The 18,060-nt window shown below is 42.8% G+C and overlaps 1 protein-coding gene across 1 annotated transcript in view; it reads left to right on the top strand.

Moving 5' to 3' along the window:
* Positions 1-18,060, top strand: part of tbc1d9 (TBC1 domain family, member 9 (with GRAM domain)) — a 104,945-nt gene that overhangs the window by 85,943 nt on the left and 942 nt on the right. Inside the window, exons 14-21 of the mRNA XM_061881065.1 lie at positions 1,987-2,085; positions 2,214-2,282; positions 2,353-2,593; positions 6,011-6,076; positions 6,173-6,259; positions 9,848-9,916; positions 13,833-13,936; positions 15,222-18,060. The exon at positions 15,222-18,060 is cut by the window's right edge and continues 942 nt beyond it. Of these exons, the coding sequence (XP_061737049.1) occupies positions 1,987-2,085; positions 2,214-2,282; positions 2,353-2,593; positions 6,011-6,076; positions 6,173-6,259; positions 9,848-9,916; positions 13,833-13,936; positions 15,222-15,881 (1,395 nt within the window). The 3' untranslated portion in view covers positions 15,882-18,060. The remainder of the gene's footprint in view (positions 1-1,986; positions 2,086-2,213; positions 2,283-2,352; positions 2,594-6,010; positions 6,077-6,172; positions 6,260-9,847; positions 9,917-13,832; positions 13,937-15,221) is intronic.

Genomic DNA, 18,060 nt, shown 5'->3' with positions numbered 1-18,060 from the left:
ATTGTGTTAGATGTAAATATAAACAGAATACAATGATTTGCAAATCCTTTTCAACCCATATTCAGTTGAATATGCTACAAAGACAACATATTTGATGTTCAAACTCATAAACTTTATTTTTTATTTTTTTGCAAATAATAATTAACTTAGAATTTCATGGCTGCAGCATGTGCCAAAGTAGTTGGGAAAGGGCATGTTCACCACTGTGTTACATCACCTTTTCTTTTAACAACACTCAATAAACGTTTGGGAACTGAGGAAACTAATTGTTGAAGCTTTGAAAGTGGAATTCTTTCCCATTCTTGTTTTATGTAGAGCTTCAGTCATTCAACAGTCCGGGGTCTCCGCTGTCGTATTTTACGCTTCATAATGCGCCACACATTTTCCATGGGAGACAGGTCTGGACTGTGGTCATGCCAGGAAAGTACATGCACTCTTTTTTTACGAAGTCACGCTGTTGTAACACTTGTCTTGCTGAAATAAGCAGGGGCGTCCATGATAACGTTGCTTGGATGACAACATATGTTGCTCCAAAACCTGTATGTACCTTTCAGCATTAATGGTGCCTTCACAGATGTGTAAGTTACCCATGCCTTGGGCACTAATACACCCCCATACCATCACACATGCTGGCTTTTCAACTTTGCGCCTATAACAATCCGAATGGTTATTTTCCTCTTTCTTCTGGAGGACACCACGTCCACAGTTTCCAAATATAATTTGAAATGTGGACTCGTCAGACCACAGAACACCTTTCCACTTTACATCAGTCCATCTTAGATGAGCTCGGGCCCAGCCAAGCCGGCGGCGTTTCAGGATATTGTTGATAAATGGGTTTGGCTTTGCATAGTAGAGTGTTAACTTGCCCTTACAGATGTAGCGACCAACTGTAGTTACTGAAAGTGGTTTTATGAAGTGTTCCTGAGCCCATTTGGTGATATCCTTTACACACTGATGTCGGTTTTTGATGCAGTACCGCCTGAGGGATCAAAAGTTCGTAATATCATCGCTTACGTGCAGTGATTTCTCCAGATTCTCTGAACTTTTTGAGGATTTTACAGACCGTAGATGGTAAAATCCCTAAATTCCTTGCAGTAGCTTGTTGAGAAATGTTGTTCTAAAACTGTTCGACAATTTGCTTACAAAGTAGTGATCCTCGCCCCATCCTTGTTTGTGAATTACTTAGCATTTTACGGAAGCTGCTTTTATACCCAATCATGGCACCCACCTGTTTATTAAAGTGCACTTTTTGTACAGAACGCCACTACAATAGTTTACAACAAATAAAGTGCACTTTTGTGCATGATGTCACACAAGATATTTCAATAACTGTTAAATAAAAATTAGCTGCGTAATAGGAAATCAAATAGTGTTCGTCCTTCGCTATGTGGTAGGTTACTGCAGACTTTATCTTCTTTTGTTGTTGACTATTTTTTTCATATGGTGTTGATCTGGAAATGTTTGCCTCGGCATATTGATGGTGTGGGCGTGTGGCCTCGAACGGAGATGTTGACATGCGGAGTAAGCACTCTTCATTCTCAAATGATGCTACATATTAGCAGTAATGCTACTTTTTGTAGCAACACTTTTGCCCCACACTTGAGAAATTCCGGTTGTCTGTTCGACATATTCCCACTTGAAGCCAAACCACCGCCAGACAATGGACCCCCAGCTGTTTTTATTGGGAATTAATTCTTCCTTCCTTTACCACATTTGCACCTTCTTTCTCTCGTATTACCACTCGCACGGCTCCGCTAGCATCACAGCTAATGTTACCCATGCTGCTACCACTCTGCTCCGCGAGGGCGTATACGTATGTGACGTATGCAAGAAGGTGCGCTTGCTGTCTGTGAGAAGGAGAGACGGGAAAGAGTGAAGAAGAGCCTGTAGTGTAAACCCACGATATGTAGACTGTCGATATATCGCCCAGCCATGTTTTTTGCCATCAAGATGGGATGCCTCCATTGATGTTTGTTTGGCCCTCAGAAATTCGGCTCCATCCGCGCCGACGTGATCGAGCAGATGCGTTTCAAACAGAGGCTGAGGGTCATCCAAACCATCGAAGATACAACAAAGCGCAACGTGGTGAGTTGTGTCTAATCAGAAGGGAGCGTGGATAAATGTCAAGACAATGCCGTGGTTGTAAATCATACCTCCTTTCGTTCACACTTAACATTGTTCTGCATCCTCGGTTCATGCAATTATTTACCCAGGTCAGAAGTGTTGTGACAGAGACCGCCTTTAGCATGGACGAGTTGGAGGAACTCTATGTCCTCTTTAAGGTGACTTTCTGCTCCTTAGTTTTCTGTCATGAAAACATTTCCCATTTAATCTCCGCCTGTTTTCCCCGAGGCCGAGCACCTGACCAGCTGCTACTGGGGAGGCAGCAGCAACCCCACCGAGCGCCACGACCCCAGCCTGCCCTACCTGGAGCAGTACCGCATCGACGTGGAGCAGTTCAAGGGCCTCTTCAACCTCCTCTTTCCCTGGGCCAACGGCGCCCACTCGGACCCCTTGGCCGCGCGCTTCTTTCGCCTGCTGGATCAGAACGGGGACGCCTTCATTAATTTCCGGGAGTTCATCAACGGCCTCGGTAGGTGCACTGATTACGGGGCGACTTTTGAACACCCCTATTGCTGTCAGGTCATCTGAACGGTGCAGATCATCTGAATCGTGTTTCTGTCAAACAACTCAAAATGCAAAACAAAAGGTCAATGGGTAAAACAGTGTTTCCCCCAGAAAATTTGTTAGGGTGGTGACTCTCCAGGGGAAGGGATCCGGGGAAGGGGGGCAGGTGTAAGGATTGGTGTAACTCGGCCACCACAGCCTGGGGGGCAATAGACTACAGACTGCGGAGAAGTAGGCCGGCTTCGTCGCATGAACAAGCCTGCTCACTGCTCCCCTCACCTCCCAGCGGGTGGTCAAGGGGGATGAGTTAAAATGCAGAGAATAATTTTGCCACACCTAGTGTGTGTGTGTGTGTGACAATCATTGGCACTTTAACTTTATTATTATTATTACAACAATGCAAGGGAAGGATTTGTTTCTCATCACAGTTGTCCCACTGTATTAAATTGATTTAATTCATTTATTTGTTTATTTGACAGAGACTGCATTAATCAACATTGCTATAAATATACCTCAATTAGCCAAAAGGCTATTTTTCCTCTTAAAATTGTCTGCCTTTTAAAAACAGTGAACAAAAATGTGCATCTAAAGTCAACCTGAGCACAGGCAGGTCAAATTATCACATCATCATATATTTGTCAAGGTAAGTCCATCCATCCATCCATTTTCTACCGCTTATTCCCTTTTGGGGTCGCTGGCGCCTATCTCAGCTACAATCGGGCGGAAGGCGGGGTACACCCTGGACAAGTCGCCACCTCATCGCAGGGCCAACACAGATAGACAGACAACATTTACACTCACATTCACACACTAGGGCCAATTTAGTGTTGCCAATCAACCTATCCCCAGGTGCATGTCTTTGGAGGTGGGAGGAAGCCGGAGTACCCGGAGGGAACCCACGCATTCACGGGGAGAACATGCAAACTCCACACAGAAAGATCCCGAGCCTGGATTTGAAACCAGGACTGCAGGACCTTCGTATTGTGAGGCAGACGCACTAACCCCTCTGCCACCGTGAAGCCTTACATTCTTTATTTTAATTTTATTTAATATGCCATTGTTGTTGTTTTTGTCAAGGTAAGTCATTATTTGCAATATAATTGGAAATGTTTCCTCGAATGTTGTGAACTCCTGTTTCCATGTCATTTGGATCCATTGTTTTTATCTAGTTTACACTTTGTCTGTATTATTTCTATCATTATTATCGACTCATTTTTTTAAATTATTATTTTTATTTCCTATTTTAATGATGTTGGATCTATGTTGTTGTTGTTGGGGACAAGTGTTGTAAATTAGCTTTGGCTGCAAACACTATGATGCATACATTGGATAACTGTTTCAGATGTCTGTTTTTTGTATCCGTCCCTATTTCATCCATCCATCCATTTTCTACCGCTTATTCCCTTCTGGGGTCGCGGGGGGCGCTGGCGCCTATCTCAGCTACAATCGGGCGGAAGGCGGGGTACACCCTGGACAAGTCGCCACCTCATCGCAGGGCCAACACAGATAGACAGACTATTTCAAATAAACCTTAATAATAATAATAATAATATTAACATGCTGCCTGGAGTTGTGCCATAGCGGAGGTTATGCTGTGCTTCTTTTATAGCAAGGGTGCCCATTACGTTGATCGCGAGCTAGCGGAGGGTGTGTCAGTCGATCGCCAGCCAGGCATTAACGAAATAGACCTAAAAATTAGCGATCATCAATCTTCATTATGACGTCACTTGATTGACATTCACGGCACCCGAGAGTCTGGCTAGATGACACTGGCTGCTGCCAGACCATTATTAAGAGAAAATGACTGACAGGAAGGCGAGAAACACTTTTTATTTCAACAGACTTGCACCGTACTTGCCGTCAAAACTCTAGAGACTGACTGCACAGTTCCTGTCTTCACAATAAAAGCGCTGCTTCATCCTGCCTGCACTAACAAAATAAGAGTGTCAGAATAATTGTATCGACTTGTCCAGGGTGTACCCCACCGTCCGCCCGATTGTAGCTGAGATAGGCGCCAGCGCCCCCCGCGACCCCAGAAGGGAATAAGCGGTAGAAAATGGAGAATAATTGTATCTAAGTTATCACAAAACTTTTGTGTTGCCATGAGTTCCCGGCAAGAGGACAAAAGCTGGATGGAAAGCGACATGAAGGTGTCAGTTTCTTCCACATTAAGATTTTATCTTGACCCGAGATCTACAAAGCGAAAAAGAAGCAGGACCTGACTCCCCTCCAGGCACCTTTTCCTTGAACTGTTTTGCTGCCTATGGTATCGGCTGTTTACGACCCCGTTCCTTTAGAAACAGCTGTTGCCATGTAATGCCATGTACTCAGTGGCCTAGTGGTTAGAGTGTCCGCCCTGACATCGGTAGGTTGGGAGTTCAAACCCTGGCCATGTCATACCAAAGACTATAAAAATGGGACCCATTACTTCCCTGCTTAGCACTCAGCATCAAGGGTTGGAATTGGGGGTTAAATCACCTTAAATGATTCCCGGCGCGGCACCGCTGCTGCCTACTGCTCCCCTCACCTCCCAGGGGGTGAAAAAGGGGATGGGTCAAATGCAGAGGACACAGTGTGTGTCTGACAATCATTGGTACTTTAACTTTAACTTTAATCAGGGAAAGTCCAAATAAAAGAGGAGGCGTACAATCTTTCGTCAGAGCGTGGTGGGAGACTGTACAAAGAGTACAGTTCTCCTCAATTGAGCTAAATTGAATTCTGTCTCTGTTTAATTCCTTGCTTCTTTGTCTGTTTAATAGATGTCATCAGTGTTTGAACCTGACAAAGAGTCTCAGAAAGCTGGCAAGCTACGAAGTTTGCCGCCAATTTATTTCTTGTAAAGTGTATAAAAAGGAGTATGGGAGCTGCACGAATAAGATGGCAAAAAGCAAGCACTTTCATGTGGTATTGGATAGAAAGAAGGACTTTTTTCTCCTCCATTTGAAAATGTAGATTTTATCATCACTATTGTCTGATTCCAATCAATGCAAGTCATCACAATCAGGTCATACACCAACTTATATTCTTGTCTTCATGAAAGAAAGGAATCTATATATGTTAAAAATGCTTTTATTATCATTCAACACCTTCAACTTGTTAACGAAAATGTCGCTTTTCTAAATAAAAAGATATAAATGATATATATGAATGAGGTAGATCCCATCGACTTGGTCAATTGAAAAGTCGCTCGCCTGCAGAAAAAGTGTGGAGACCCGTGATTTAGACAGTAAACTAGTAGAGACAAAATCTACAGCGCTTCCACTGGTTGTTGCAAAGTACTGCACCCACTTTTTTGAAGTTTTGTTGTGTATGCATCAGGTCAACCAGTTTTTTCCTTGTCCACGATGGTGCCAAACTAACGCAGTTTGTTGGTGTGTTGCAGGCGTTCTATGTCACGGGGACCTCACAGAGAAGCTGAAGCTCCTCTACAAGACGCACGTTCTCCCTGGTGAGTGTCGGCCCACGCCAGACTTGTTCTCCTCAACGACAGGAAATATTTGTGATTGTGATGTGGGTTCTCTGAAACGATACTGTTTTCTGTCAGAGACGACGAGTGAACAGGAGGAGCCTGACTCCGCCTTCGAGGCCACGCAGTACTTCTTTGAAGACATCACCCCAGAAACATCGCTAGGTAAAAACTGGCATCATAACTCGTCTCTTTGTATGCGTTTTAGAGAAGGATCAAACAGGAAGTCAGCATGTTTATGGTACCATTATTCCGATTAGTGCTCTTTGTGACACATGTTCACGTTGTTCAGGGCGGATTAGCCATGTTTCTGTAGTTTATTTACCATGACATATCCTTATGAATTGGATTTATTACTACTCAGTGGCCTAGTGGTTAGAGTGTCCGGCCTGAGATGGGTAGGTTGTGAGTTCCAACCCCGGCGGAGTCATACCGAAGACTATAAAAATGGGAGCCATTACCTCCCTGCTTGGCACTCAGCATTAAGGGTTGGAATTGGGGGTTGAATCACCAAAAATGATTCCCGGGCGCGCCCACCGTTGCTGCTCACTGCTCCCCTCACCTCCCAGCGGGTGGTCAAGGGGGATGAGTTAAAATGCGGAGAATAATTTTGCCACACCTAGTGTGTGTGTGTGTGTGTGTGTGTGTGTGTGTGTGTGTGTGTGTGTGTGACAATCATTGGCACTTTAACTTTATTATTATGACAACAATGCATGGGAAGGATTTGTTTCTCATCACAGTTGTCCCACATCATATATTTTTGGGTATTTCTTTAAAGCAGGGGTCTTCAATAGGGGGTCCATGAAATGTGGCTTCTTTTTTATTTTATATTTTTTACACAAGTATAAATCGCTTTAAAAAGAAGATCCCAAACAGATTCCCTAAAGCAAGGGTGTCCAAAGTGTGGCCCGCAACACATCATTCTAAAAATACTAAAACATTTTTTTTTTTTTAAACATTAAAAAGTGGAATAAAAGAGCAACAAGGTGAAATGCAACAAGAAAAAGTTGCATTGTTGACTCTAATAACACAATTTTTTTCATAATTTCTCCAAAAATAATAATGAATCAAAATCAATGTTGCTATAAATTATTGATTGATTTAGGGACAAAAAGGACATAAATACAACAAACATAAAACTTTGAAAAATATGAAAATTATTAAAAAAAATACATACTAATTATATACTAATACCGATTATACTAATTATTCTATTGAATGTTATAATAAATATATTACAATAATTACACTCTATATATAGTGTATGTATGGTATCATATATATCTAAGGCTGATATCGAGATTTAAGTGTTGAATGAAAAAAACTAAAAATTTAAAAAAGCATGACCATTTTATGAGTGGGGCACTTTTGGATCCCCAAGAATTTTAGTGGAATTTAATAACTGTCTTTGATTTGAAAAAAAAAATAAAAATAATAATAATATATTCATATCAATTTTGCTATGAATTATTGACCAATTTAGGGATCTAATTACTTCACATCAAATATTCCACTTTGAAAATATTTTTGGGAAAATTTTTTTATATTTTGTAAATTCAACCCAAAAAATAGGGTTTCGACAAAAAGCTCGTAAAATGTAATAAAAATAATGAAGTACAATTAGAGATTCAAGGGTTTTATGAAAAAAATAATATATGACTTGTTTTGAACCTTTTTTAAAAGTGAAACCCTTCTGGGTCCCTAGGACCTAACTTGAGGAAGCCCCAAAAATAAAAAAAATAAAAAGGTATAGTGTATTTGTCTTGAAAATGACAAAATATCAAAATGGCCCCCGCGTGCTTTGATTTTTCAGTGTGCAGCCCTCAGTGGAAAAAGTTTGGACACCCCTGCCCTAAAGTGACAATTGACTCTTGATTTAACACGATTCTTCATTCAAACGGATTCTCACGTTGTATTATTCGGTATAAAAAATATAATGAAACTTTTTGAAATTATGTTACAAATGAGAAAAGCCCCTTGTGGTTGCATGTAGATAACCAAAAAACATATTTTTAAAAGATGGATTTTTCAATCAATCAATGTTTACTTGTACAGCCCTAAATCACAAGTGTCTCAAAGGGCTGCACAAGCCACAACGACATCCTCGGCTCAGATCCCACATCAGGGCAAGAAAAAACTCAACCCAATGGGATGACAATGAGAAACCTTGGAGGGGACCCACTGGGCGACCGGTGCGATGGACGTATTTTTATTACAAGGAAAACCACACATAGTGAATGTAAGTGAATTAGAACATTAAACCGTAACAGCCTGCTGGTCGTAATGTTTGGATTTGAAGTAAGTTTTTCCCATGTTTGCAAACACACCATCCGTGCCTGAAAGGTGATTAGCGGAGAATGAGGTAGTGACGTTGTGTGTCTGGTGGGGAAGCGTGGACTCCCAGAGACAAAAGTGTGTACACTGGAGGTAAAAGCTGTTGGAATTGTGCCATTTGTTATCGTAAGATTGGTAATAAAAGGTAAAAACAGCATCGGCCGTTGTGTAATTTATTCTACAATATATTATATTACTTTATTGTGTTTTCAAGTAAAAAAAGTAATATAAATTAAATTACATTAAGGAGAAACCCAAAGTCATAAGTGTCAAACTCTGGCCCGCCACATTATCCTATGTGGCCCGCGAAAGCCTGGAAAAAATGGGTTTCAATGAAATACTTTTTTTTCATTTTTTTTTTAATTAAATACATTCGTTTTTTAAATTGACAGAAAAAAAAATGCATAGTTCAAACTTTAATATATAATTAAAGGCTTGCAAAACTATTTTTGGGAGATAAAAAACAATAGTTAAATATCTTAAATATGATTTATTTATGATTTTAAAGCAAGTTATACATAAAAAAATCTAATAAATGCATTTCGATTAATCATGATTATTCACAGGTTATTGCTCGGTTGGGGCGGTATGGCTCGGTTGGTAGAGTGGCCGTGCCAGCAACTTGAGGGTTCCAGGTTCGATCCCCGCTTCCGCCATCCTAGTCACTGCCGTTGTGTCCTTGGGCAAGACACTTTACCCACCTGCTCCCGGTGCCACCCACACTGCTTTAAATGTAACTTAGATATTGGCTTTCACTGTGTAAAAGTGCTTTGAGTCACTAGAGAAAAGCGCTATATAAATATAATTCACTTCACTTATTACGCGCATGCATAATGTAAAGTAAAATAAAAAAGCAGCCATTACTGCGATGTGGTCGTCAATGAAAATGAGTTTGACACCCAAGCCCTGAGAATTGGACTGAAAATGTGATGATAACCATAGAACAGGAAATGGAAGGGTCTGGCTGTTTTACAATATGAATTAATATCATGTGTTGAAAGGATAAGTAGTTCCATCCATCCATTTTCTACCGCTTATTCCCTTTTGGGGTCGCGGGGGGGCGCTGGCGCCTATCTCAGCTACAATCGGGCGGAAGGCGGGGTACACCCTGGACAAGTCGCCACCTCATCTTACTTTTATTTGACTGTACAGTAGTTAACTTTTTTGCATTCAAATGTTATTTTTAAACATTTCCTGTACAGTTAATAAGAACTTTATGACCCTAAAAGCCATTAATTCTATTTCCAAGGGGAAACATTCAGAATTTTGAAGTAAAGGAGAATCACAGAACAGGTTCCACTGTAATATTCTGTTGATGACACAATCAGTGTTTGTCACATCACACAACCGTCTGTCCATTCACTTGTTGACCTCATGTAGAGAGTCCAGGCTAAAACCCACTATTTCCTCTCTCCTCAGGTCAGGACACAAAGAACCGAATTGAGAAGGATGACGGCTTTGTCAGGGTTACTTTCAAAACGGAAAAAGGTAAGGCAACATCGATCGGAAAGTAGTTGCTTTCACACTTTGGACCGTCGTCTCCTTGTACGACACTGTATTACTTTCCTGACTTTGTGGAGTACTTTGAGTCTTTTTGTTTATTCCTGCAGTATAGTGCAAGGTGGCAGTTGTGGTTAACAACTGGGGGGGGGAGATTATTATCGGATTTTACGGTCTATAGAGTGCACCAAGTTTGAGAAGAAATAATCCTTTTTACATGTATTAGTCGCACCGGACCATAAGGCCCGGATAAATACCGGTTCAGAAGAATTTGTAAATGTTTATTCAGTACTATTGAAGATCTTTGCGCCGTCTCAACTCTGTGGTAATATTCTTTTCACAAAATACAACCAATAGTACGTTAATGTTAAATCTTTCTTGTGAAAAGTAATCTCCCAATTCCTATTTTTAACAGCAGGAAAACGCTGAACACCATCTTTGTTTTCTACCTGTCAACTGTCAGTTTAGGCTGCTCGCCGGCTCCTCATCACCACTTCAAGATGGCGGCCCAATTTCTCGCGTCACAGCAGCCAATGCTGCGTCTACTTATAACATGTCTATGGACCCACTAGCTGCAGAAGCAAGCTCTCCGAACAGCTAAACAGACGCAACAGTGACATTTTGGTGAATTTACAAAACTGAAACAATACTAAAATAATGCCTTTTTAAATTAATAATACTAACACAGACTTTTGTAAACATGTTAGCATAGTTGCTAATGCTAACAATGCCAGTTTCATTACATTACGAGAGCACGTACAAATATGCATGAAAACACTCCAGCAAACATCACACATTTATTAAGTAAGAATTGTTTTAGTTATATCGTAAAACTTGCAAACTTTGCGTGGAGTAACGAATGAAAAATCCTTTCAAACAGAAACGCTATGGATGGTTATACTTCCGGTTTAAGGCACTAACAAGAAGTACATTTTCAACCCGCATCACCTGCAGTTAGCAAACTCATCCAAAAGACGGTGCCATGGCACAAACAATAACACCCCTTTTCAGTGTCTCTATTGGTTGAATACAAAACATGATGGCCATTAGTGAGAAAAAATCCATAAATTAGCTGCACCGTTTTGTAAGCCGCAAGGTTCAAAGCGTGGGGGAAAAGTAGTTGCTTTCACACTTTGGACCATTTGTGTGTATGGTCGCTTAATCACAAGACACAATGTAATTACTTTCCTAACTTTGTGGAGTTGTTTTTTTGTTTATTCCTGCAGTTTTGTGAAAAGTGGCAGTTACCGCGATCGTACTAACTATATAAAAAAGATGCTTTCACACGTGGCTGAGCGTACAGTGAGTTTTGTGGATTATTTAGATTTAGACTTTCTTTTATTGTCATTCAAATTTGAACTTTACATTACAGATAAGAACAACATTTTGTTGCATAAGCTGGTTGTAGTGCAGGATAAAAGAGCAATAAGGTGCAGATATGAATAAATAGATTGCTGTACAGATAAATATATTGCACTTTTGCATCCATGTTTATGGATGTATGTTATATTGTCTTTATATTCCAGCGAGTTAATCCATTTTTGGGGGGAATTGAGGGGATAATTATGATGCGTTCAAGAGTCTTATGGCCTGAGGGAAGAAGCTGTTACAGAACCTAGAAGTTCTGCTACGGAGGCTGCGGAACCTCTTTCTAGAGTCCAGCAGTGAAAACAGTCCTGGGTGGGGGTGGGAGGAGTCTCTGCATATTTTCTGAGCCCTGGTCAGGCAGCGGCTTTTTTGCGATCTCTCAGATAGAAGGAAGAGGAGTCCTGATGATCTTTTCCACTGTCCTCACCACTCTCTGCAGAGATTTTCAGTCTGAGGCACTGCAGACTCCAGTCCAGACAGAGTCGCAATTGGTCAGTAGGCTCTCTATAGTCCCTCTGTAGAATGTGGTGACAATTGGGGGAACTGTGCTCTTTTTCATCCGACACAAAAAGTGCATGCGCTGCTGAGCTCTTTTTACCAGAGCTCCGGTGTGTAGGGACCGGGTCATATTGTCAACGATCTGCATTCCTGAAGTCGACGATGGTCTTGTTGGCGTTCAGGACCAGGTTGTTGGTTCTGCACCAGTCAACCAGATGTTCCACCTCCTCCCTGTAGTCAACGTCGTTGTTGTCACGGACGAGGCCCACTACTGTTGTGTGGACCTGGCCCATCCGTCATGGGTCTTCAGTATGAACCGCAACGGACTCGGGACGCAGCCCTGGGGGGAGCCGGTGCTCAGGGAGTTGGCACTGGAGGTGTTGTCGCCCACTCTCACAGACCGAGGTCTGTCTGAGGAAGTCAAGCAGCCAGTTGCATAGGAGGGAACTGAATCTATACTAAATACCAAGCGCACAGTGAACCTTGTGGATTACACTGCAAAAACTGAAATCTAAATAAAATTAAATATCTCAAATAAGGGTGATATTTGCTTTTTTATGATAATTCTTCTCACTAAGCAGATTTTATGTTTGTGTTTTTCTTCTTTTAACGGTTTTGGTCTTAAATGATCTCAGTAAGATATTACAGCTTGTTGCTGAGATGTCATGACCTATATTGAGTAAAACATGCTTGAAACTAGAATATCAACTGTTGCAAAGCTGTGTCATCAACACAGTATAAAAGTACTTTTTTAAAGTAATCATTTTTTTAAGTCCGAGTCCATGGTTCTCGCCCCAAGGGTGGAATGCCATCTCCGGGTTGGGGAGGAGACCCTGCCCCAAGTGGAGGAGTTCAAGTACCTAGGAGTTTTGTTCACGAGTGGGGGAAGAGTGGATCGTGAGCTCGACAGGCGGATCGGTGCGGCGTCTTCAGTAATGCGGACGTTGTACCGATCTGTTGTGGTGAAGAAGGAGCTGAGCCGGAAGGCAAAGCTCTCAATTTACCGGTCGATCTACGTTCCCATCCTCACCTATGGTCATGAGCTTTGGGTCATGACCGAAAGGATAAGATCACGGGTACAAGCGGCCCAAATGAGTTTCCTCCGCCGTGTGGCGGGTCTCTCCCTTAGAGATAGGGTGAGAAGCTCTGCCATCTGGGAGGAACTCATAGTAAAGCCGCTGCTCCTTCACATGGAGAGGAGCCAGATGAGGTGGTTCGGGCATCTGGTCAGGATGCCACCCGAACGCCTCCCGAGGGAGGTGTTTAGGGCACGTCCAACCGGTAGGAGGCCACGGGGAAGACCCAGGACACGTTGGGAAGACTATGTCTCCCGGCTGGCCTGGGAACGCCTCGGGATCCCCCGGGAAGAGCTAGACGAAGTGGCTGGGGAGAGGGAAGTCTGGGCTTCCCTGCTTAGGCTGTTGCCCCCGCGACCCGACCTCGGATAAGCGGAAGAAGATGGATGGATGGATGGATGGAATTTCTTTAAGTCAAGATAATGCCACTAGCATTTACTTAATTTAGGAATATTTTTCAACATATTGAGCAAAAAGGTCTCATATTTTTTTTCTACCAAGAAAAGTGCACTTATTAGTGAGAATATACTATTTTGGGGTTCATTGAGGTTGGTTAATTTTACTAGTTTTGGAAAGTCTTGACAAGCCAAATGTTCTTGTTCTATTGGCAGATAATTTTGCTTAGTTCAAGTAAAATACCCATTTTTGTATTTTTTTTCTTGTTTTTGAAGACTGACTTTTTGGAGTGTGCCTTATTCGGAGCGACAACGCCAACAATGTTCTTTCTTATGTTTGCTCTTTAAAAAAAAAAAAAAAAAAAAGCATCATTCATGCTTTTAGACAAGGGGCACCATAAACAAAAGGACACTATTTACTACTTATACCCCGAATGTCACGCTGATTTCTTGGCATTCTTGGCGTGAAAAACACAACTGTGCTAATTGTGGTATGCTTTGCTTCGTTGGACCACGTGAAAGAATGTCATTTTCACTGTGCGTTTTTTTTACTTTCTCGTCTTCCAGTGAAGAAATTCAACAACCCCGACTACCGACACTACCTGAAACTGTGGAACCAAGAGAGCAAGTCTAAGACGGAGCACGCTAAAGATCTTCCCAAGCTGAATCAGGTAGGAACTCACTTCCCGGCTTCTTAACCTTTTGTAACGACTAAGGGACCATTGCTGCAGTCACAGTATAATACTAATAAAAGCCACACCCACTTCAATAATACTTGCCAACCCTCCCGATTTTCTCGGGACACTCCCGAATTTCAGTGCCCCCCCCGAAAATCTCCTGGGGCAACCGTTCTCCCGATTTCCACCCGGATAACAACATCGAGGGCTTGCCTTAAAGGCACTGCCTTTAGCATCCTCGCTCACCTGAAAAGGAGACTATTATATATGTCTCTGTTAACCATACTTGCCAACCTTGAGACCTCCGATTTCAGGAGGTGGGGGTGTGGTCAGGGGTGGGGCAGGGGACGTGGTTAAGAGTCAAGTATTTCATATATATATATATAAGAAATCCTTGACTTTCAGTGAATTATAGCTATATATATATTTACTTTATTATATATATAATATATGTGTGTGTAGGTGTGGGAAAAATCACAAGACTACTTCATCTCTACAGAACTGTTTCATGAGGGGTTCCCTCAATCATCAGGAGATCTTGTGATTTTTCCCACACCTACATATTGCGCTCTACCACGGTATCGAGCACTATTCTCTGGATAAACCAATCAAGATATATATATATATAAATAAAATAAATACTTTTCAGTGTTCATTTATTTACACATACACACACATAACACTCATCTACTCATTGTTGAGTTAAGGGTTGAATCGTCCACCCTTGTTCTATTCTGCCACTCTTTTTCTAACCTAAGGCTTTTTACAGTAGATGGCAGTATTGTCCTATTTAAGAATGTCACAACATTGCTGTTTACGGCAGACGAACTGCCTTACGGTAGACAAAAACGTGACTGCTGTTGTTGTGTGTTGTTACTGCGCTGGGAGGACGTTAATGAAACTGCCTAACAATAAACCCACATAAGAAACCAAGAACTCGCCCTCGATCATTCTACAGTTATAACGTCATTGGACAGGCACGCTGTTTATATTGTGGGAAAGCGGACGTGACAACAGGCTGTCCTCACTCAGGTCCGCATGGAGCTGGAGAGGGCGTGGCCTCCAGCTCCGCCTCAATTTCGGGAGATTTTCGGGAGAAAATTTGTCCCGGGATGTTTTCGGGAGAGGCGCTGGATTGTTTTGTTTTATTCCTGCTATAAAATGTGTTCGGCATAATGAATAACTTGAGAGAAGGCGATCTGCGCCCTGTTCACGGACTCACGCGGGGTGGACTGGAGCGCGGGCACACTCGACAGTTGTTGACTGTGTTCTCCCGCAGAGCCAGTTCATCGAGCTGTGCAAGACGCTGTACAGCATGTTCAGCGAGGACGTGGCGGAGCAGCAGCTGTACCACGCCACCGCCACCGTCACCAGCCTGCTGCTGGAGATGGGCGAGGTGGGCAAGCTCTTCTGCCGCGCCGGCAGGGTCCGGGAGCCGACCCAGGCGGACACCTTTGTCCCCGGCGCGGCGGAGGAGGGAAAAGGCGGGGATGTCGGCCAGCCCTCGCCGCCCATGCAGGACATCAAGCTGGAAGACGCGTCGCCCAAAGACACCGGCGCCTCGTCGTCGGCCATGCTCACCTCTGACGACGAGGCCAAAGACGACACGTCGGTGTCGTCGTACTCTGTGCTCAGCGCCGGCTCGCACGACCTGGACGACAAGCTGCAGTGCGAAGACATCGCCGACGACACGGTGCTGGTGAGGAGCGAGGGCCAGGACCAAGACCAAGACCAAAACCGGCGCGGCGGAGGCGTGGACAAAGACTGGGCCATCACCTTTGAGCAGTTCCTGGCGTCCGTGCTCACCGAGCAGGCGCTGGTCAGCTACTTTGAGAAGCCCGTGGACGTGACGGCTCGCATCACAAACGCTAAGAATGTTCACAAAGTGGGGCGCCCCCTGCTGTCCACCAGTGACTATGAAATCTCTCTGTCCGGCTAGGAGTCCTAGTCCTCAATATTTCATGTCCAGTACCTGACTTGTAGTAGAAAGTACACGTGCAGTAGACGTCTTGTCTTCTGTCCACAATATTGCACGTCCTGAATGTTGTGCAACTATATACCGCTCACCTCCGTTTACCCTTTAAGGTACTACTGCACTCTCCTAGTGTCCAGTGTAGTAGTACTACTACTACGCTCCTAGTATCCAGTGTAGTACTACTACTACTACGCTCCTAGTATCCAGTGTAGTAGTACTACTACTACTACACTCCTAGTATCCAGTGTAGTACTACTACTGCACTCTCCTAGTGTCCAGTGTAGTACTACTACTGCACTCTCCTAGTATCCAGTGTAGTACTACTTCATTCTCCTAGTATACAGTGTAGTACTACTACTGCATTCTCCTAGTATCCAGTGTAGTACTACTACTGCATTCTCCTAGTATCCAGTGTAGTACTACTTCATTCTCCTAGTATCCAGTGTAGTACTACTTCATTCTCCTAGTATCCAGTGTAGCACTACTTTATCTCCTAGTATCCAGTGTAGTACTACTACTGCACTCTCCTAGTATCCAGTGTAATACTACTTCTTCACTCTTCTAATATCCAGTGTAGTACTACTACTGCGCTCCCCTAGTATCCAGTGTAGTACTACTACTTCATTCTCCTAGTATACAGTGTAGTATACTACTGTACTCTCCTAATATCCAGTGTAGCACTACTACTTCACAATCCTAGTATCCAGTGTAGTACGACTACTTCACATCATAACTCAACAGGAAAATGGGGCTCTCCTGTTGTTGCTTCCCTAAGGAGACCCATTTTATCCAAGAAGAGACTGAGGAAAGCAAAAGAATAAGGGACTCCTGTATTTATTTCTAAGGATGGCGACCTTACCAAAGAGGAGACTGAGAGCAGCGAGACAACGCGGGAGTCATGTGTTCCTATAAGGAGACATACTTTTATGAAGGGGAATATAGGGGAGAACAAGGGTGCCCTGTATTTACTTCTAAGGAGATTAGCCTTGTCCAAGAGGGGACTGAGGGCAGCAAGAGAACGAGGTAGTCCTGTATTTATTTCTCTAAAAAGACATATTCATTACAGGAAGGAGACTGGGGAGAAAAAGGGTGCACTGTATTTACATCTAAGGAGATTAGCCTTATCCAAGAGGAGACTGAGGGCAGTGAGAGAACGAGGGAGTCTTGTATTCATTTTGTCTAATAAGACATACTCATTCCAAAAGGGAGACAAGGGAGAACAAGGGTGCCCTGTATTTACTTATAAGGAGAAAAGTCTTATCCAAGGGGAGACCGAGGGCAGTGAGACAACGAGGGAGTCCTGTATACATTTCTATAAGGAGACATTCATTCTAAGGGGGAGAGTGGGGACAACAACGGTGTCCTGTATTTACATTTTTAAGGAGAAAAGCCTTACCCAAGAGGAGACTGAGGGCAGCAAGAGAACGAGGGAGTCCTGTATTTATTTTTCTACAGGGACATATTCATTCCAAGAGGAGACTGGGGCGAACAAGGGTGTCCTGTACTTACTTCTAAAGATATTTGCCTTATCCAATAGGAGACTAAGGGCGGTGTGGCAATTACAGACTACTGTAATATCATCTAAGTGGAAAAGGGAGGCACCAAGGAGACTAATATCAGGTAAAATTTACCTCTAAGGGTACACATTTTATCCAAGTGGAGATTGAGGGCAGAAAGAGAACAAGGGTCGGCTGCAGCTACCTGGGAAGATACACATTTTATTCAAGAGACTGAGGGGAGGGACAAAGGTCTCTGTAGAGAGATTTTATCCAAATAGACACTAAGGGTCACCGTAGCACGAAAATACATATTTTATCCAGAAGGAGACTACAGGCAACAAATAAACAATGATGGACTGCATTTACTTTTATCAATACTCAATTTTATCCAATAGGAGACTGAGGGCAGCAATGATCTGGAAAGAGACCATATTTTATCCAAAAGGAGACTACAGGCAACAAAAAAAACAAATGATGTACTGCATTTACTTCTGTCAATACTCAATTTTATCCAAGAGGGGACTGGGGGCAGCAATGATCTGGAAAGAGACAATATTTTAACCAGAAGGAGACTACAGGCAACAAAAAAGCAATGATGGACTGTATTTGCTTCCATCAATACTCAATTTTATCCAAGAGGAGAC

This window comes from Nerophis ophidion, linkage group LG20 (genome assembly GCF_033978795.1).
Source record: "Nerophis ophidion isolate RoL-2023_Sa linkage group LG20, RoL_Noph_v1.0, whole genome shotgun sequence".
NCBI classification, from domain to species: domain Eukaryota; kingdom Metazoa; phylum Chordata; class Actinopteri; order Syngnathiformes; family Syngnathidae; genus Nerophis; species Nerophis ophidion.
Note: the sequence above shows the minus strand (reverse complement) of the source record. Positions and strands in the feature narration are given on the sequence as shown.